The sequence below is a fragment of the Tamandua tetradactyla genome, chromosome 2, assembly GCF_023851605.1.
Source record: "Tamandua tetradactyla isolate mTamTet1 chromosome 2, mTamTet1.pri, whole genome shotgun sequence".
In the NCBI taxonomy this organism is placed as follows: Eukaryota; Metazoa; Chordata; class Mammalia; order Pilosa; family Myrmecophagidae; genus Tamandua; species Tamandua tetradactyla.
In genome coordinates, this window is record NC_135328.1 from 110,414,823 (window position 1) to 110,436,790 (window position 21,968).

The window sequence follows — 21,968 nt, forward strand, 5'->3', positions numbered from 1 at the left end:
CTATTAAGACTTAAGTTTTAAACCTAAGTCTTTGGATCTTCTGGTTTTATGCTTGGGCATCAGGCTGTCCATTAGCCTCTTGAAATACATGATTTGCACCATTGTGTATGGTGGCACAGGGGGGAGGACTATGTACACTTTTTTGGAGGAGAAAATTTATGGTTGTCAGACTGACAAAGATGCCCATGATGTAAAAAAAGTTTGAGTCTGTGCCTTATGGGAATAAGAGTACAAAATTTTGATATGAAATGGCAAAATATTTTATGGAATACAGGTAGACAGAAGCAGTTGTCTTTAGAAGTATCTGGAGACATTGCTGCATGGTTGATAAAGAAGCCTGAAAATCAAGGATTTACTCTTAATTGGGTTCTAAATATTGTCTGGGATTTGGCAGGGGAAAGGTTTTTTGATTAGAAACTATTGGCAGGTTTGTTGGTCACTACAGTTTGTTATATCACCATAGGTATTATGGAAAATAAGTTAGCCACATTAGATATTTAAGCTTTAGCTAGGAATACTGATAATGACTGCTACTGCTTGAGATGTTGTTTATTTTAAGAATTAACTGGAGCTAGCAGGTGCCTTCATGAAGTCATATCAAAAGAAAATACAGGCAAGCAAATCATACTCTTTTTTTTTTTTTTTTTTTTAAGTTTCCTCTACATAGGAAGCACCATTTAGAGATTCTGGGGCACAGTCCCTGCCTCTGCAGTGCTCACAGTCTCGTGGGAGAAGTAGATCTGTAGATAGATAATTTGTGTTTGTACCAAGTTATGAACTAAGCACTGGAGATAGGGTAGCAGTTACCAAGTGAACACAAAGGTGGGTGTGAGCTAATTACAAGTAGAAAAGGATAAGGAAAGGAGGATGGCTGGTAGGAGAACTAAGTGCCACTCCAGGCCAGCAAACAATCAGAGTGGACGTAATGTCTGAACTCATGGAAATTGCTGATATATTCTGGAGAGCTACATCTTTGAAATTATTTAATTACTTTATGATAAGCTATGTACTTTTCTCTGCTTCCATTTTCCCATCTTAAGATAATTTTTTTCATCTTACTGGCCAGTAACAACCACTTCATGGAATATAGTAATATTGCATACTTTAAAAGTGATGTAGCAGCTGGAAGTAAAAACCTAAAATTTTGAAATTGTAACTTATGTCAAAGTCTGAAATATGTTCTACAACTAATAGTGGTGCTGTGCTTGGAAATTTATAGCATTTTTGTGTATATGTTACTGTTCTACAAAAAAACAAGGAAAAAAAGTTGATTGTGGTGATAAAAAAGTATTTAGGCCCTCTGGCCTCCTGTATTCTGGAGTAGCTAGAAGGAAAAAATATGAGAGGATCATTTGGTAGCCCATGACAAACTCTGGGATCTATCCTGTAAACACTTTTTGAAGATTGCTTTGAAAACTATTGCTTTTTTTTTTTTTTTTTTTTTTTTTTTTAAGGAAAGACAGAGAGAAGGAAGGAAGGATAGAAGGAAGGAAGGAAGGAAGAAAGGGAAACATTTTTAAACATTTTCTTGTTTTTATTGTATTCTGTTTCTCCGTTTTTGTTACATGGGCTGGGGCCGGGAATCGAACCGAGGTCCTCCGGCATAGCAGGCAAGCACTTTGCCCGCTGAGCCACCGCGGCCCGCCCAAAAACTATTGCTTTTTTATTTCTTTGCTTTCTATATATGTTATACTATACAATAAAAAAAGTTTAAAAAGAAAAAAAAAAAATAAAGGAGACTAGAGGCCAGCTGAAATCCTTGAGGATGAAATGAAATACTGAGCATAAAAGGCTCTTTAATAATAAAAATAATTTTAAAGACTTAAAATGTGAGTTATAGGTTCTAGGTTTTTGCTTGTTTGTTTTGTAAAAAAGAAAGCGCTCACTTAAAAATGTAATGTTCCAAACACACCCACATCATTAAGAGAATAAAGGCTTAACACTAACAACAACAAAAAAAGTAAACCTAATAAGAAGAAATTGGAGTAAAGCGCACACACACACATATAAACCTAATAAGAAAAATTTAAAAGACACATTCTTGAACTCCTTTTAAGGCAGTTCCATGGTAGTCTGCACCTTGTGATTCTCTCTTTCTTGGTAGATTCATTTTTAAAGAGAAGAGTTTATTTTGGCCCATGCCCAGATTGTCTTGTGTGACGACCAGGGGCAGTGCCACTGGTCCAGAGCAAAGTGGCAGTCACGTTATATTTATTTCCCCAAAGTGTTTCTGGGTTGACTCAAAGCAACTTCTAGACAGAGTTTTGCACAAGTTAATATCTGGGAGAAGAAACTGTTGACAGGGAAAATCAGTTTAAGCTGCTTTGTACTTGATTTGAAAGCTCTGGCGTGGTTTTTGGGTTTCTTTCGGCTAGTAGCATCAAAATGGCCTATGAACAAAGATGGGTGTCAAGACAGATTTGTTGGGTCTTCCTTACAGACAAACCTCCTACTGTGGAGGCTGAAACATACTGAATTCCGTTTCTAGCTTCCTTTACAGATGGACCATGGTCATGTGACCCTGTCTAGGTGAGTGAGATCAAAGGAAACATCTTTGCTCCTTAACAGAAAGGCCGAGAGAATAGTCCTGTTTTTGCCTTTGAACATGGTTGTGTAAGGATATGATATAATGCTTGGAGCTGTGGTAACCATCTTGTGATGCAGGAGTGGAATACAGAGGAAGTCAAGAGAATCAAACGCATTGCCCCCGAGTTCCCATATTGCCAAGTCACCAAACCAGCCCTGGACTTGTCATGTGAGAAATAAAACTCCCTTTTACCTAAGCCGCTTTTACTTTGGATATTTAAAACTTGCAGAGGAAATATTTTAACTAACGCGTATGTCTAAAGAGGGCCACCACCATGGTACTACAAAAACAAAACGTTGGAACCACCTAAATGTCCAGGAGTCAGAGATTGCTTAAGTGAGCACTCATAAATCTATACAATGGAACACTACACAGCCATTACAAATTATGTAGTCAAAGCAGTACATACGGATTTGGGGAGATATTTCTTGGTACACACTTAAGAGGAGAAGACGCAGGTTAAACCGCAAGATCGCATGATATTATTTTTGCTTAAAAATGCTTGTAGCACAGAAAAAATACTGTATGGGCCCACTGCATTGTATTAATAATTTTCTTTGACTGGTAAGATTATGCTTGACTTCTAATTTCCTTCTCTTGGGCTTTTCTTCATTTTACATAGAATTTTTCTAATTCAAAAAAAAAAAAAAGCTGTACAACAAAATTGCGTTTATATACCCATTCCTCCTCTGTTCTTCCCTTCTAAAGGATGCTACCAAATACTCAGTTACTTGAGGTTTCCCATTACAAGATGTTCTTGATCCTTATAGTTAATATCACTTCCTTCCCTTTCCATTACTATGTCTTTTCTGTCTACAAAATATACCTCAACTCTTTTTCCTTTTTGCAGTCTGTGCTCCCACAATTCTAATCCAAGTCATCATTCATTATTTTATGGCCTGAACCCTGGCATCACCTCCTGTCTATTCTCCCTCCTCTCATCCTTGCTGTTCTTAGATCCAGTCTTCCCTTAAGCAGTCAGGGCTTAATATTTTTAAAAAAATAATATTACACTTTAGCTTAAAATGCTCATTAGCATATAGGTAGACAAATAGACTGAAAGTACTCAGAAATAGACCCACTCATATGTCATAGGGATCAAACAGATGAATGGGGGGAAATGTGGACACTAGTAAATATTGCCAGTCAGACAGTTGGTTACTCTTGTGGAAAAAATGAAATGGTATACATATATCTCATCATATTCAGAATTCACTTCCAGAAGCATACAAGAGAGAACTTTAAGACACCTTTTTCTTTTTTTTTAATCTTGGCCTAGCTTAAACAGGTTACACAAAACTCAAGCCAGAAGAGAGTGATGTTACCACGTAGTTAAAATTAAGAACATTTGTTATTTAAAAGATACCTTAAAGAAAATGAAAACACAAGCTAGGAAGTAGGAAAAGATATTTGCAACACATATAACCAACAAAGGGTTATGATCCATGTTATACTGCTAAAGAGCTACTGTAAATTCAGCTTTAAAAACAAAACAAAGTAACAGATCACCACAGCCAAAAGATCTCATTACTGGTAAATACGAGTCTAAACCCCTTACTGTGCATGATCTGGTTTCCTTCATGTTCATATACCACCACTTCCCCCTTGTTCACTCTGTCCCCATCAGACTTCCTTTTTCTTCATCGATCACAGCAAGCCCCTTTCCTTTTCTAGGCCTTTGTAACTTGCCTCTTATTATATTTTCCCACTGTAGTCTGCAAGGCCCTCATATTCTCATCCTTCAGGTCTCAGTTCAAAGGTCACTTCCCCAAAAAGTATGCTTCCATTTATTTTTTCTGAATAAATTGAATGATTGTTTGCCTCTTACGATAAAACCTCCCTGGTTGAGAAAGGGTCCTGATTGGACAATGTGTAAATCACTGCACTGGGTGACAGAGTCTTATGTTCCAGTCTTGATGATACTGTCTACCACTGATTTTTACCTTGGGCCTCAGACATGTGGGCGTTGGCCTGAATCCTTGTTCTTCAAATTGCAGATCATAGATCTCATTAGTGTGGTACAAATTGATTCAGTGGGCATACTCAGCATTTTCAATAAAGGAAAAGAACAGAATTGAAAATGCTAACTTATATTCCACGTAGTAGGGTTTGGTATTGTTTGGTAAAGTTTTGTTTCTTTTGTATGTATGTTCATTGCCAATAAACACATAAACACATACACACAAGTTGTGGTCAGCATGTTTGAAAGCAACTCCTAGATGTCAACTGAGGTTTGTTCTTCCTTTAAAGTTCTAAGATCAAATGCAATGTTACCAAATAATTTAAAGTATAATATGCTTTTTAAAATGCTGCTTTACTATTTTAAAGTACTCTGAAATAACTAAAGAAACCTTTTCTGAGCACAGTCCTTTAGCTTGGTGACTTTAATTACTAAAACTCAGAAAATAGAAGCATCCCTTTAATTAAGATAGTGTGTTAAAGTCTCTAGAAATTTCCTTAAATAGCTTAAACAGGCTGCCAGAAAATTTCATTTCCATTATTAATTTGCTTAGCAATACATTTCTTAGGAATTATGGAAAATCCAGAGAAAATTCTGACAGAATCCACTTATGTGTCAAGTTAAGAAAGTAAAGCAGGGTGTTTTTCCCCCCCTTTTCTTACAGTTACTACGTCATGACTTAAACTCAGGTTAGAACAGTAGAGCCCATGGAATAGGACTTAAAGGATCACCTGTGCTTTAAAGACCAGTTCTGAGATCTTGAGGTCCATAGAAATACGTGGTTTGCCTAATATAAGAGATTATCCTTTCAGTGATGATTTTTCTTGGATTGCTTTAAATGCAGGTCTTTCCCCTGTGGTAAATCTTGGGTTTCAAGTCATCGGGAATGACTTACAGATAGGTTTAAGTTTAAAATTCTCCTCCTTTGTTCTTTTTATCCTCACATCTTTCTGTATATTCACTTAGTCTTTAGATTTTGCTTAAGATATTTATTAAAAGCACCTAAATTGACAATTGATCACATTTTGCCACGGAACTTGCAAATTTAAGGCAATCATCATGATGACCCTTCACCCCATAATACTTCTGCTTACATTATCTATGGACAAGGGCATTTTTCCATAGCAGCCATTAACACATCCTTAACCACATATCTCTAGTTGTCCATGAAATGTCCTTGACTGCATATTTTTCCTTACAGCGTTTTCCCCTGATCCAGGATCCACATTCAAACTTTGTCTTTGTTGTCTTGTCTCTTTAGTCCTTTGTCTAGAGTAATCTCCAGGCCATTTGCTTTCATGATGTTGGCTTTTAATGATTGCAGGCCAGTCTTACAGAATGTGTCATAAATTGAATCTGATTTTCTGATTATTTTCTCAAGTTTAGATTGAGGTTAATTGTTTTTAGTAAGAATACTACCTAGATGATATTATGTATTTCCGGTTGTATCATGTTATTGGTGAAGCTAGATTTGACCACTTGGTTATGATAGTAACGGCCACATCTCTGCATTATGAAGGCATTTTTTTTTCCCTTTGTCAATTAACCTGTGGAGCAATACTTTGAGACTATAAATAACTTGTTTTTCTACAAATTTTACCCAATGGTTTAGCATTATTAATGAGCTTCTTCTGAATCAGTTAATATGTTGAAGTGGTATTGATTTTTTTCATTTTGTCTTTATTTTTGACTGAATATTTTTCTGTAAAGAGCTTTTCTAGATATGTTTTCTTCCCCCCTCCAACAATAGCAGCTACTGTTTATGGAGTTCATTATTTGCCAAGCATTGTGCTAAGGGCTTTACACCTATGATCTCATATAATTCTCCCAGTAGTCTTGGGAGGGAGATTTTATAACTGTTCCCACTTCAGTCATGAAGAAACTAAGGCTCAGCTAGGCTACCTGACAGGCTCTCAGCCACGTACATTGTAAGGATTCCAGCCTAGATGGCTCTAATGCCTGGGCTTATACCCTCCACCACCTCATTATAATACTCCCCAGAGTGTTATCCAGGGCCTCCCTTTTCAGATTTAGTCCAGTCCTCACAGATAGGAAACAGGTCAGCAAAAGTGTCCAGACTACAAGGCATCTTCACAGTCCAAAGAGTTCAGATACCAGCCCAGACCTGAGCCCTCCCCTTGTGCTTCCGGCTCCATTTCAAAGTCTGCATTTTCTCTTCTTTCCTGTTCCCTGTCAAGGCCCACCCTTGCTTCTCCTCTAGGACACTGTCTCCTGGTTGGATCAGGGCTCACATGTCAGTGCCACCCACTGTGGCCAGCTGGTAAAAAAGATGGTTATGGGCTTAGGAGCCAGTCCTGCGTTTGAGAGCTGGTCTTAGCCTGGGAGCCATTCTCTAGTCCTTGGCCTCAGAATGCCCCACATGTCTACCCATTTTCCTGGGTTGCCAAGAACTCCACTCCTGAAAACTTACATAAAAATTGCCAATTTATTGATTTTTAAATGTATAATTCAGTGGCATTAATTATCTTTACAGTGTTGTGCTACCATCACTATCTTTCATTACTAAAAGTATTTCATCACTCAGAGCAGAGTGATGAAATCTTTACTTATTAAACAGTAATTCCTCCTTCTCCCCTCTCTTGCCAGTCTACTTTTTGGTCTGTATGAATTTGCTCATTCTAAATACTTCATATAAATGGAATCATACAATATTTGTTCTTTTTGTACCTGGCTTATTCATTTCATTTAGTGCAGTGTTTTCAAGGTTCATCCATGTTGTAGCATGTATCAAAAATCCATCCCTTTATATGGCTTGATAATATTCCACTTCATGGATAATAGTACATTTTGTTAATCTATCCATCTCTTGAAGGACATTTGGGATATTTTCACATGGACTTTGACTACTGGGAATAATGCCACTTTGAACATTGATGTTGAGAACTTTTTAAATGTATTATGATCTGTTATTATTCTTTATGGTGCTTCATTTGTCTCAAGTTTTGCTATTGGGAACCCCTTCAAGCTGGCTTTTTATCCTTTTGGCGTGTTCCCATTAGTGTGGTTAGCTTTCTTGCTTTCTGTCCCATGGTGTCCAAGTTCATCTTAAAACTATTTTTAGAAGCCAAGATCTGGACAGTAAGTGCGCTCCTTGCTACTGGGTTGTCTTTGCTTCTAAGAAAGATGCATCTTGTTTTTGAGTAGTAGTCTTCTGGTAGGAGCATAGTAGAAATGAAGGGTGGTGAACAAGAAAGCCTCTGTTTTGTTTCCAATTTGGAAAGTCTGGAATTCCGAGGGACATGTAGGGACTGAAAGGCTCTATAAGCACCCAACTTTTCTGCTAGTGAATTCTGTCTGTCTCCAATGACCAAGCAATGAGAGACCCTCAGTTAAAAAGAATTCTTCCTTTTGCTGACAGAAAGCAGTATTTCAAAAGACTTTTCCTGTGAACTTGATTCTATAGCTCAAGTTCTGCCCTCCCTTCCAAACTTGAAACTGAAAGGAAATAACCCTTAATTGTAGAAAATGCAGTAAAATGTTAGAATTGAAGCTGCCACTTCATTGTTGTGTGCTTTCAGCTACCACTTCATTGTTGTGTGCTTTCAGAAATAATTCATGGCTATTTTGGGGAATTAAATTAATTACCGTAATGGAGTATTTTCTGGCCTAAGTTTTAAAGTTTACCCCCTTTTACTGTTTATACTCTTGAAGGGCCAGCAAAGGGACAGAAAGAAGAGGTTTTTTTTGTGACTTGGGATACGTATTTTTGTTTGTTTTGTTTTTGATGAGAGAAGGCACTCCAAAATAGGAGCTCAGTGAGAAGAATTTTCCATGATACCTATTTTCCTTTATATTTTTTCTCAGTTATGGTTACATAAGAGTGCATTAATTTTAACATTGTTTAATTGGTACTTCAGTCAATGCCCTCTTTGATTCTTTGGTTTTATTAGCATATTTTGGTTTTCTTCTAAAGTTAGCCTTTTTTAAAATTTTTGTAATTATCTAATAATAATTTATCTTAAACTATTTTAGCAACAAATCATTGTTGAAATATGTATTCTTAATATGGATTTCCCTTCCTTCATTCTTAGAAAGCATGAGGTTTTATGTTTCTTAGTGTGAATAGAGGATAAGGTAGTAAACCTTTGCAGTCATTTGTTCTCTAATTAACACGGATGGGTTAGAGATTAGAGGACAGTGTTAAGAGTGTTAAAGCTACTTAGAAGCTTCAGCAAGCTTGCGCTGTCCTGTAGGGTACTCCATTTGATGATGCTTTTCCAACCTCCTTGTGTAATATCCCAAGTAACCTGATTCCTTTTCCAGGGAGACCTGCTTTGAATTTGCTCTGTGGTTAAGAAGAGATTTTTTTTTTAGTTGAACTCTTGAGCGTTTGAAATTTAATGAATTTAAATTCCTATGATTTTTTTTAATCAAGGAAAGGATTAAGTTCAGTTTAGCTATTTAGAACTTACTGCTTTTACTTAAAGAAACTGATTTATAATGATATGTTTTATTGACTAATCAGGGGTCATAATCGATTATAAATACATCTGCCATCCTAATTTTACCAGATTAATTTAAGATGAAAACTTACTATGTAGCTTAAAAATGAACAGTAAGTGCAGAAAGTGGTGTGTTACATTGATTTAAGCATTTAAAAATCTATAGTATTTCAATGTATTTGGCTTCCTTTTTTTCACATACCTCTTGGTGGTAACTTACTTAATCCCACTTTTATCTTTAGTTATATAGTTTTGTTTTATTTTTATTAGAGAAGTTATAAGTTTACCGAAAAATCATGCATAACGTACAGAGTTCCCATATACCACTGTAGTATTAACACCTTGCATTAATGTGGTAAAGTTCTTACAATTCATGAAAGAACATTTTTATAATTGTACTATTAACTACAGTCCATTGTTTACAGTAAGGCTCAGTGTGTTTGCAGTCATAAGCTTTTTTTCTTTTAATTTGTATTCAGGTAACATATACAGCCTAACATTTCCCCTTTTAACATTCACTCATATAAGTCAGTGCTGTGAATTATGTTGATAAAAAATTACTTGTTTCTGCAGGATGCTTTATCCAGTGCCCTTTTTTGGTTTGCTATTTTATATGTACAATGAATGACTTTTTTAAAATACTTAACGGTAGCCAGCCCATATCCTTTCTCATTTTTTGTTTCCCCTAAGTTCAAGGCATATTGTGTTAAACAATGTACCTGTAATGAGGATGTTGCCATTTATAAGGTCTTTGAAAGGACTTTATAATTTGGGTGCAGTAACAAGTGAAAAATTAAAACCTCTCTAAATGCAATATGGTATCCTGGATTGAATGTAGGAACAGAAAATTGACATTAGTGGAGAAACTGAGGAAATCTGAATCAAGTCTGAAGAATGGTTAATAGTAATGTACCAAAGTTAATTTCTTAGTTTTGATCAATTCTGTGGTTATATAGTATGGACCATTAGGATATCCCAGCAAAGTATATATGGGAACTTTCTAACTATCTTTGCAACTCATCTGTAAATCTTATGTTATTATAAGAAAAAAAATTTTTTTAAAAAGTAAAATATAAAAGTTCCTCAAATTTAGTAGGAATTTAACTCATAAAAACTTACAAATATATGACTGTATAGTTTGAGTTAATTAGTTTAGGGGAAGTTTAGTGGTGTTTATGTTTGAGCCATTTATAATTCATGATATTAACAATTTTTTAATACAAAGCCAATAATAAAAATAAATTCAGACTTTTTATATAAAGGCACCAAACTCTGAAATCTGACCGCTGGAATATCATTCTTGCCCATTTTAGATTACTGCTGCTTATTGTGTTATCCAAATGAAAGGATTATAGTAGAAGCAGCTTACTCTTTCATTTCTTATGGCTTTAAATTCTGAAGATTGAGACATCATCCCAGAAGAAAACAGAACCAAACTTCAATGTAAAATATGTGCTAACATTGTTAATCTATTTGAATCCCACTAAGTGCAAGAAATATCTAGGCATTGTGGGAAATTTAGAAGAAATAGATCTGGTTGTCAGTTTGCAGAGACAGACGAGAGAACTGTGCATTTGTATTTGTGTTGTTAAATATTAGTAAAGCTGAAGCATTAAGGTTTTGGATGCCTCAGTAAATAGATTACTGTTATGGGCAAAGAGCTCCCTGGAATGTATCCAGGGAGCTCTTTGCCCATAACAGTAATATTCAATAACTGCAAAGTTGGGTTGATACTACTTTATAAAAGATCTTAAAGGCTAAGGAAATTGAACTTTTATTTTTAGATAAAAGGAATCTGTTGTTGTTTTGGTTTTTTAAACAAGGGGATAACTGTTAGATGATAGCATTTTGTTATTGATGGTATCAGGGTTTTTTAAAAATTAGTGCCAAAAATTAGTTTTAAAAAAAGCCTGAGGCTGGTCTCTTCTCTCCATATTTTTGCAATCTAGTTGGAAAGTTAGGGCGTTTTATTCATTAAAAAACAAATAACAGTTCTTATACAAGGTGGCATATGCCAAGGAGCCCTATAAAATAACAAAAAAATGGAATGTTTAGGGAAGCCTTTGGATAACAGGTGAAACATGAGACAGATGAGTACAGCTTAGATATGTACTGGGATGGTTGATTCTGAATGGCATGTGCAACAGATTGGGGGTATATTTTCTTTATTTAAAAAGTCCCTGGTCTCGTGGAAAAATGAAACTGTTAGTGCTTACTTTTGACTCTGTGAGAGAAAAAGAATTACAAATGAAACACCTGGACCATTGAAGATAGTGCTTTTAGCTGAGTGTTTTTTAAATGTCTAATAAAATAGACATATACTTTGTAATGTATCTCATATTATGTGAATGTTTCAGTACCTGCAAATTTGCCAGAGTTTGTTTCAGATGCAGACTGTGGCAGAGCTTATGGTATAGGGAAGGTAATAAGACATATTTGCAGGCTCTTAATGAACGCTTCCCAGTTGATCTCTAGTTTGAGATAGAAAGTGACTATGTGCCCAACTGGTACACTTGAAGTATTAGGGGAATGAAGGAGAAAGAAAATTGGAGTAATTTTGTGTTTCATTTGCACAAAGTTCTAAAATAAATGTGCCGTATATTGACTTCAAGTCTCTAAAGTAGTGTTTTTTACTTCATAGGTGTTATTTTCTACACATGTAGAAAATATAATTGCTTATACCTTTGGTTACTACTAAATAACAGCATGTAAAGAATTATGAACATGATTTTGGCCACTCAAAGGATGAAATACATTATTCTGAACTCTCCAGTTAACTTTGGAGTTCTGCTTTGGAATGACTTTGGGTGGGAGGGGGAGTTGGTCATTGGAATGTCTGGATCACAATTCTAATTTTCCATTTTATATATGTAAACTTGCCGTAAAAGTTATTTTATTGACTGTATTTTAAGTGCAAAGAGCCATAAAATAGGTACAGGTCAATAGGAGAAAACTAATTAATGCTGTAGTCAAACACAGGAAAACATGTAGATGGGAGAGAGGAAGAAAAAAATAATTGGGAGACTAGAAAAAATGTTTACTTTTTTGAAGTATTTTCTAAGAAAAAATGTCAAAATCCTCACCAAAATAATCAATTTCTTTTTAACTATTGTGTGGAATTTATTTGGAAGAAAATTACAGAACGGTCTATTTGCCTTTCAGGCCTGAAAAGTGATTTACTGAAAGGCAATAACTAAAATGTTAGCACTATAAAAATCTAAGACTCAACACTATTCTCTTAATATATTGTTAAGCAGAGTTTCAAATTGAATAGATTTCTGTTGAGGGATGTATTTAACTTAAGATCCTCTCCCACCACCCCCAAACCCCCTCCTATCCTTACTTCCCCACCTCCCCTTCTCACTCAGAAGCAGAAACAAGGCCTGTCCATAGAGATTTCTGTAGCAGAGCTGGATGCAGCCTCAGTGAGGTCGAGCACTCCCATTCCATCCTCTCTTGAGCTTTCTCTGTGTGTTGCCAGTGTGCTGGTAAAAATGACTTTAAACTCTTGTCAGCACAGTTACTGGTGCATGCATCACAGTCCCACTCAAATAAACCTGTCACAACACTGAGTCGGCCACAAGAGAAGAGTACAAGGGCAGGCCTCTAGCTTTTCATTCGAGCATCACTAAACGTGCACAGAGTGCCCAATTATTTCAGCATTATTGAGCAAGCCTACAGGAGAACCCAAGCCTTGGTACATTAGATTTTCCTTAGTAATTTGCTCAAGTACCGCTGAGGACACTTAAAGGGCTTAAAACGGTGGCTGCAACCAGTTTCCTTTTCTGGGTTGTTAATTCAGGTTTTCTCTTTCAAATTAACTCTCACTGCATGCTGTGCAGTGGTTCTGGGAGAACTGTTTAACACTAATTTTCTCAATTTTCAGCTTTTTTGTTCAACATAACTGTTTTAACAGTTATTCACGTATATGTTTTGATCAGAAATGTAAGATGAGGCCTTATTTTTTGACAACAAAATAAATATAGATGCTTTGTTAAATGTTTGAATTTCATCCATTAAAAGTTTAGATAATTTCACTATTTATTTAAAAATTAAGCTATTTACTGTGTATATGCAAAATTCCTAAATCTGAGAGTATTTATCAGCTATATAGCTCACGCCCTCCCATTTTAAAAAATATATGTGTAGGGGACAAAAAAACATGAAGGAATCTTCATGGGTGCTTGATTTTTCATTATCTCCACTTCCTTTCTCTTTTTTTTTGCAGGGAGGTAGGGGCAGATATAGAGAACAAATTCAATATCTTTGTCTGATTTTTCACAGCAGCAACAACTCCAGGCCCAACATTTATCACATGGACATGGTCTGCCAGTGCCTCTGACTCCACATCCTTCGGGGCTCCAGCCCCCTGCCATCCCACCCATCGGTAGCAGTGCTGGGCTTCTGGCCCTCTCCACTGCCCTGGGAGGTCAGTCCCACCTTCCAATTAAAGATGAGAAGAAGCACCATGACAATGATCACCAAAGAGGTGAGAGATTCTCTTGGGATGTCAACCTAATATTACCTACCTGCTGTTGAGGGTAGGTTCCGAATACTAGTATTTATTCTGTCTTAATTTAATTTTACCATTGACTAGACAGGATTTCTGTTGGGAGGTAAATTCATGATTTGAAGCAGTCATTTGCCAAATGATATCCTAGCGGTTAGTAAGAGAATATTACACTCCTTGAAGGTGACTGGCCCTGATTCCTGGGCTTGCTTTTGATCTCTTCCTGCCACTTCCTGTATTCTCAAAATCTAAGTCAGTAATGAAATCCCACGGTGTTCTGTATTCGAAAAGTGAGTTGCATTAATAGCTAACTTTGACAAAATCAATTTTGGGGAAAGACTTTTTGATATAGGCTCACTTGATGTTTGATATAATCAGTTATTATTTATAAATCAAATCAGCCTATATAGTGTGGTAAAAATTTTACAAGTATGAAAACTGTTTTAGTCATCTTAGTAATTGAGAAGGTGCTACCCAAATTAATGAAATCTGTCCGTTTTTTAACTACCTCTCTCACCCTGTCTATAAAGAAGCATGAGATGAACACATTTCTTCCTATAAGGACACCAGAATTGTTATGCAAATAATAGATTTAAGGGCCATTTGTGCTCCTTTTTTGGTTGAGTTCCTCTCTCTACTAACATAGATGATGGTACGGAAGCAGTTTTGATAAGATTATATGTTTATATGGTGCTTACTAATAATTTTTATTTGCTAGTAGTAGAAAAGCAAATAAAGTCCCTTCCAATGTTCTACTATGGAAATTTACTTAGCACATACATGGTTCGTTCATTTGAAGGTTATGATTCATAATTAAAAGCTCGTATCTCCTGTTTCAGTATCATTACATGAATTGTAATCTTGGGTAAATGATTTTTATCATATAAGCATAAATTTCACATCTCTGATGTTGGAAACTGTAATATTTGTTATCCACTTATCTTAATGCTGTGGTACAGAGTTAAGGCATGATTATAAACACATTGGTAAGTGGAAAAGTCGATAAGGAATATAAGTAATGTGAATATCCAGCTTTGGCCCAACTGAAATTGTGTCAAAGGTAGATTGGTGCTTTGTGAATCTGGTAGAGTGGTATTAATAATTAACTTTTACAGCAAAGTTAACATCTGTGTTATTTATTTTTCAGCAGAGATCAAGTTTGATAAATGTATGATTTTGTGTAATCTAACTAGTTCTTTTTTCCCTCCCCCCCACAACACTTCTCTGCTTGTGTTGCTGCTGTCTTGCCTGTAGACAGAGACTCCATCAAGGTAGGATTCCAATTCACAGACGAAGGAATGGCTTTAAAGGGCTCTAGATGGTTTAAATAAATCTTTGTGATTTGGTGGGCTTTACCAAATAATGGTTAACTGCATTTTTAAAATATTAATCTCAGGTGTGTGGTTGAGAGTTTTGAAAGTGTCCTGTTTCTCTATCCGAATCAGATTTGTAGCCCAAGAGTGAATCAAGATCTGGTTTGCATTGCTCATTTTATTATGTCTTGCAATGTGAAAAAGAATAACTACTTTTCTTCAATTAGGCTGTGTTTATAATAATAATGGAGTAAACATATTAATCTCATATTTTTTTAAACAATTTCATCCTGCAAAACTCTTTATCATTTGTTTAATACCATTTTTCTTTGCCAGAATTCTTTTTTTAATGAGTATCTTAGTTTCTAATATAGCAAATCAATTGTCCTTAGGTTTTAAACCTATCTTAACTACCTTCTATATCTCTTATAGACAAGTTGTAAAGTATTTAAGGCTTAATAATTTGGATGTGCTTATGTTAAACATTAGAATGGAATGTGCTGGGGATTATCTGAATTTATTTAGTAACCAAACAAGAAAAATGGGAGAAAAGGATACAAAATGAGTGAAATGTGAAAATGGCTTTGATCACTTTTGAGCCAGGAAAAATGTAAATATGAAAGCAATGTGACATGTTAAGTATAGATTAGAAGGAAAGGACAGTTTCCAGCATTGGCCAAAGTACAGACACTGTCATTTCCTTTTCTTATATTTTACAATTGAATTGTTTTTGAGAGGAGGCAGTTACATCTCTTTCTATTTTTAATGATGTTATATATATGAAAACTGAAATTTTCTCCTGAAACCACTGGTGCTATCATTTTTAATATCTCTTTACTCCTTGTCCTTTTACAATAAAAGAAAGCTTTTTTTTTTTTCCCAAAGCCCTTAAATAATGGGAACAAAAGTTGAGTATATCTGTTTTTACCTTTCAAGAATCTTTGTTGTGGGCAGGCCATGGTGGCTCAGCAGGCAGAGTTCTCGCCTGCCATGCTGAATACCCAGGTTCAATTCCCGGTGCCTGCCCATGCAAAAAAAAAAGAGAATCTTTATCCTTTGAAAGGGCATCTGTATACTTACATAAATGTCATCATTTACAGTTGGACTTGTTTACAATGAATGATCTAGTTATGCATTTATAGCTGTTTATTTTTGTTGTATGATATGCCTGTCAATACCTAGATTAAGAGGCATCCTTAGATTGTAGTTCATATTCCACACACGTGTACTTAGGAGGTAGTAAGTAAATGCAGTGACCAGGATTAGCTAATAGCAGCCCTTGGAAGGGCTTTCTGGTTATTCTGAGGCCGTCATATAAACATTTCAGGATTCCTTGGGATAAATACATACCTCTAGGCAGGCCAGTGAACTAAACAAAAGCTTCCTCTCATTTTCCACTCCCAGGAGGCTATGAAAATATTTATACTCCAGTGCACACTTTTGTGTCAATTACATTTTATATTTCCTCACGCAAGAGTAGGGTATATTTTGAAATCATTTATAATCGTTTAGTGTGAGTCAGGGAGTTGCTGTCAGTATATATAGCCAGAAGCCAAGGAAAAAACAAAAAGGAAAGGGAGGCAGATGATTTTGCCTTGATTTATTGTGGATTGGTGGTTATAAATAGATGTTTTTGATGAGTACTGTTTCTAGATTTGAAGTTGTGTCAGGTTTGGGGCTATCCTACAGCTTTGCAAGGTGAAATAGTTTGCTTATTTTCTTAAATATTTTCAGTGATACTCAGAGAAGCAGTTACTTGCTTGGCCCATCGATCGTCCTCATCTTCCTAGTATAAGGGGTTCCTGGTTAAGAAGGGCTTTTGTGATTATCTGCCATGTGACTTGAGATGGATTTTATTAGCCAGAGTGTGCCAGTTGCTTGCAACTGGAGTCTAGCTGGTATGAAATAATTTATTCATGCAAGATAATGCTCCTTAACATTTAACAGGTAATGAACGTGACATAAATTTCCTTCTTGCTTTTAATTTTTCCCTTTCCTCTTCTAATGTGCAAACAGGCAGCTCTGGTACTCTAAATAATAAGTAATTTCTGGCCATCTGTCAAAAGGAAATTTCAATACAAATTTAAATTAATGGTGCCTGAAATTTTTTATAGCTCCTCTAAAAGGCTCTAATGTGCAGAAAATTCTGAATCTGCTGGTAGTAATTAGTGTTGCATGTAATGAGGATGTGGGCAATGTTATACAGCCCCAGTGTAACATTTTGATATGGTAGCAAGTTTTTGATTTATTCAAGGTTGTGGATGTGTTTAATTGTGAGAGACACTTTAAATATTAATATGTTTCCTCGATGTTACAGATTATTAAGCAGGGTAGATTTCAGTAATAGCCCATAAAATAAAAATTTAGACTTACTGTAAAGATTCATGTAATTAAGGTTCTTTACCTATAGGTGTCAAGTAAAATGAAAGAAATTCACTCATTAAATCATTAGGTCGTTTTCCTTTCTTTCCTTTTACTCGTTGGAAGTTTTGTGGCCACTAAATCATGTGCTATTAAAGGCAAGTTAGGCCGTTGGCTTTATTGATCTTATTTTCTATAGCTCCAGTAGCTAAGTTCATTCCTAAGCCTAGTATTTGCAGACCTGTATCTGAAGCTTTTCAACTGGGTGGAGAATGTAAATATTGACCTAAAGAAGAAAGCACTGTAGGAAACAATCAGTTTACTTGGGGTTGAGAAAGTAGAATGGTGTTTGGGGTTGTTAATATATGGGGCCACGGCATCTATAGCCTTCTTTGTTAGTCACTTGGCTTTCCAGTAGCTCCAGGTGACCAACAATATAAGTCCCAGGTTTGGGGCCTGAAAACAGCAAGAAATGCAGACCATGACCTACCTTCATCCTAAATGGTAGGATGGAAAGCCCAAATTTGGTTCTTTAAAAAGCCCCCAAATCGTATTTCTACTGCTTCTTCCTGGGTTAGGTTTTTTCATCATCTTTTGGAGTGTTTATAACTGCATCTCTCATCCCTTGAAAATACATAAGTAAGGGTAAGGGAATGTCTTCGGAGGCACTGAAATCTTGCCACTTTGCGTCCCTCCCATGAGACCTGAGTTAAAGTTGGTATTCCCTAAAGTGGTAGCAGAGAGGACATTCTCACATGCGGGGCCAGGAGCTTCCTAGTTGCTTGAGGTACCAGTTCATTAAGAGGAGTCATCTGCCCCGAGTCATTAGTCTCCTCATATCACTCTCCAATTTCTGAGTGACTGAAATAAGAGAGTAATGATTCAGAGCTGATGAAGGCCAAGTTGTCTAAATTTTGGTAGGAATCTGAGGTTGAGGAATTAATTAGTCTTCTTACCCCCAAATGTCTTCACAGTTCTAATACCTTATAGCAAAAAATAGGCAGCAAAATCAAGACCACCTTAAATAAAAATAGCGAAATTCACAGTCACCAGATATTAATTAGCTCTCTGGCTTCTCTCAAGTTGATATTATTGTGAATACATTATTATTTCATGTAAGTGTTTTTTTTGCATCTGCATATAATCCTATTTTTCATCCTTAGAGCAGTAACCTCCTGAAGTCAGGCATGTGAGGAATTTGCCTTTTCTTTTTCTGTAAAATAAAGCATAAGTATAAACATTTTTTCCTTTAAGTCTCATTATTTTTAATTTCATTAGAATATCTTTCCCAAAGTGCTATACGTGTCCTCAAAGAGACTGTTTAGTGACTTTGCATTGTCAAATTGTTCTCCAGAAATACGACACCAGTTTTTGAATGCCAGTTGCAATACTTGTGTATGTTCCCGTACAAACCACCAATATTGAACTTCATAATTTTTGTTGGTATAATGGGTATGGAGGGTGGGCTTTTTTTTTTAATATACAATTTTCTGACTAAATGCTTTTCTATATACTATGTTTTTTCTCTTATGTAAGTAGTTTGTTTTTATTTAAGGCTTTTCATAATCCATTTGTTGTTTTTAAGGCACTGCTTTGTCATTCTGCCTCAGCTGTATTTTGGTGTTTATTCTATATATATATGCCTAAAACATCATACATTGCTTTTCTTCTTGTCTCTCCCAGTTATTCTCTATTGACAATAGAAGTTTATCAGTGAGGAATTAGACTAAGGATACTTCTTTGTTCAAGTTGAAGTAAGATTTAGGCCAAAAAAGCCTTATTACTTGCTATGCAGATGGAAGTAAGTTCTTAGCCTGTATTAACAGAGTCAGTACTTCTGTTTGCCACTTCACATGCACATTCACCTTGGTCAAGGTTCTATTCCAGGCTCTAGTTGACCTACATGACTTGTTTTTTTTGCAGTGTTTCCCCCTGTATTCCTGTTTCAAAGGAATATCAGTCTAAATGGTGTGTGTGTGCCTTTAATATTTGTTATCTTTTGAATGTCCTGTGTAGGAGAATGGCAGAGAAGAAACCAATCCAGTTAGAAAGGAGATAACCAGATGGCCCAGGTCCATTTAAGATAGGAATGTTTATAATTTTACCCTTTGGGAGAAAGCTTGGTGGGATAAATTTGCATCACTATAGACTTTATAAGGACACATTATAAAAACAAACAAAAAAACAGGAAAGCATAAAAAGGGAAGGAATAGATGAAATCAGTAAAACACTAAAAAGAATGTTCTAAGCAAACAAGGAACAGTAGTGAGTCTGAGTTATCCCATATTTTTCAGAAGCTATTTAATTTGAGGCTCTAACTTGGACACCTCCACCTACCCAATCTACACTAATGAAAAAGAAGGTGAATCTGTTATGTCCACTGAACCCCATTGATCTCCTCTCATTCAATCTTCCTGTGAATGGGAGTGCTCATAGATTAGATTTCAACTGTGAAAGTAGTAGGTGTTGTTGTGATTATCCTCATTTCATAATTGAAGAAAGTTTTCTAGGTATTATAGCTCTGCCTAAGATCATCACACAGCCAGTGCCTCAGAGAAAAGCTCTTTGGGGTGACCGAGTCTCATACTCTTACGAAAATTTGAAGCATACTCAAAAGTTAGAAAGAGTAGTGCTAAGAAAATCCCCATACGCCACCACCCAGATACAAGAGCAATCAGTATTTAGTCACATTGTTATTCTTTTTTCTTTCCTGAGGTGTTTTAAAGCAAATCCCAAATAATATACATTTGCCCTTACATAAGTGTAAAATTGAATACATTTCTCTAAATAAAGGATATTTTTTGATAACAATGCCTTTAATCTACTTTAAATAACTCTTTGATGTCTTCTAATATTCAGCCTGTTATTGAACCTCTGATTATCACAAATAATTGGTTTGCTTGAAATGGGATCCAAATAGGACCAGTCCATTTTATTGTTATATCTGTTAGTTCATTTTAAAAAATGTTTCTTATGCTACTTGTTGAAGACCCTGGTTCGGCCTTTCTGTAGAAATGCTAGGCCCATTTTCTGAATGTGTTTGTCTGCTTCCTTGTGGTGTTAAGAATACATCGCAGGTAGTGCTTTGGGCTTCATGTGCAATCATACCATAAAAAGCCTTTATCTTATGATGGAAAAATGAAGTCTAGGTTTGCATGTATGTATTTGGAAGTGGACAATACAGTGAAGTTTACTGGTAGTCAGTGGACTAAAATATCCAGAAATGTGTTGTTTTAGTTTGCAGGCTGTCAGAATGCGATGTACCAGAACTGAAACAGCTTTTAAAAAGGGGAATTTATTAAGTTGCAAGTTTGCAGTTCTAGACTGTGAAAATGACCCAATTAAGGCAAGGCTATAAAAATGTCCAAAGTAAGGCATCCAGGAAAAGATACCTTGATTCAAGAAGACCGATGATGATCAGGGTTTCTTGCTCAGCTGGAAAGGTACATGGCAACATCTGCTAACTTCTCTCTAGGCCTCTTCAAAGGTTTCCCTGGGGCTCTTGTCCATTCTGTTGACTCTGTCGGTTCTGGTGACTCTAAAGCATTTTCCAAAATGTTTCCCTCTTAAAGCACTCCAGTAAGCAGCCCCACCTTGAAGGGGTCAGGAGATGCATCTCCATGGGAACCACCTAATCAGGAAGATTCCACCCAGCAATATTGAGTGAGGATTAAAGGCCATGACTTTTCTGGAGTACATAATAGCTTTAAACTGGCACATGCATGTTGATTGTCAATATATAGAAATAAGAGTTCTATTTGTATCCTTTAAACACGAAACTATGGTGTATTTGAAATCCCAATCCACTGTCTACATATAAGAATTGTTTAAGATAAGCCTTTAAAAATATTTTAATAGTATTTAAAAGCTATATTAGATGTATCTATTTCCTGCCTGTAGATGGGTGGTATCCCCCGGCCCCCACATCTCAGCAGAGTAAAGTTGTCTCCTTGTAATTTTTAGCTTCTAATGGCAAGAATCTTAATCTTTGTAGAACTGTGTAGGAGGATAAATCAAGGATTCATTTAGGAAGGGATTGTATTAGAATTAGAAAAGTCATGACTTTAAGCCAGGAATCTTCTCTCTACCTCTAGCTAAGCTGTGTGTCAGTGAGCAAGTCACTTAATCTCTCTGGATCTCAAGGCTATAACTGTAGGCATTTCTTTAAACATTTAGAATGTAGATTTTTTTATGTTATTCAGTCCCTTCCTAGCAGTAATTTTAAGTAGTCTTATACCATCAAATATGTTTCAACAATAAAGTTAGCCTGTCATTAGCCAAGTAAAAACAGTAGTAATTTTGGGGGGTTGAGTGGTAGGGATATACTTTGGTTTTCAAGCATTTAATGTTTAATTCTTTCAGTTTTCTGAAATAATGTGGCAATTTGAAATTAAATGTTTCAGCATTACTTTTTAAAAAATTCTTTGTAGAGGTGTTTATACTATATATTTCACCATTTAGGATTCTTTTGTAAGGGAATAATTAGAAACCTTTGTTCTATGAGTTTATGATGCTGCAATTTGTTGAGTATTAATTGATACCTGCTTCTAGGTATATTGTGTGAGCAAAATATAACAGGTGCCTTGATTCCAGAAAATGTTTTGTAATTGTTTGCTTGTTGAACAGATGACCAAATATCTTTAGGCCATAGCTGGTCCTCAGGTGGTGAGCAGGAATGGATTAATGATAGGATAGGGGAAGACATACTTGTTTGCTGTCCCCTCCTCCACTGATCACAGAGGCAGAACAAATATTAATTAACGGGCAGGCTGGT

At 35.8% G+C, this 21,968-nt stretch overlaps 1 protein-coding gene across 8 annotated transcripts in view; it reads left to right on the forward strand.

Annotated features, from left to right (window-relative positions):
• Positions 1-21,968, forward strand: part of LOC143673677 (transducin-like enhancer protein 4) — a 161,745-nt gene that overhangs the window by 66,933 nt on the left and 72,844 nt on the right. For 6 of the 8 annotated variants that reach the window (XR_013170508.1, XM_077148492.1, XM_077148488.1 and 3 more), the window contains 2 exons: positions 13,295-13,499; positions 14,775-14,791. Coding sequence is in view for 7 of the 8 variants with exons in the window: in XM_077148492.1 (XP_077004607.1) it covers positions 13,295-13,499; positions 14,775-14,791 (222 nt within the window). In the remaining variant the exon portion in view is untranslated. The remainder of the gene's footprint in view (positions 1-13,294; positions 13,500-14,774; positions 14,792-21,968) is intronic. The other 2 variants (XM_077148489.1, XM_077148491.1) reach the window with 1 other exon arrangement.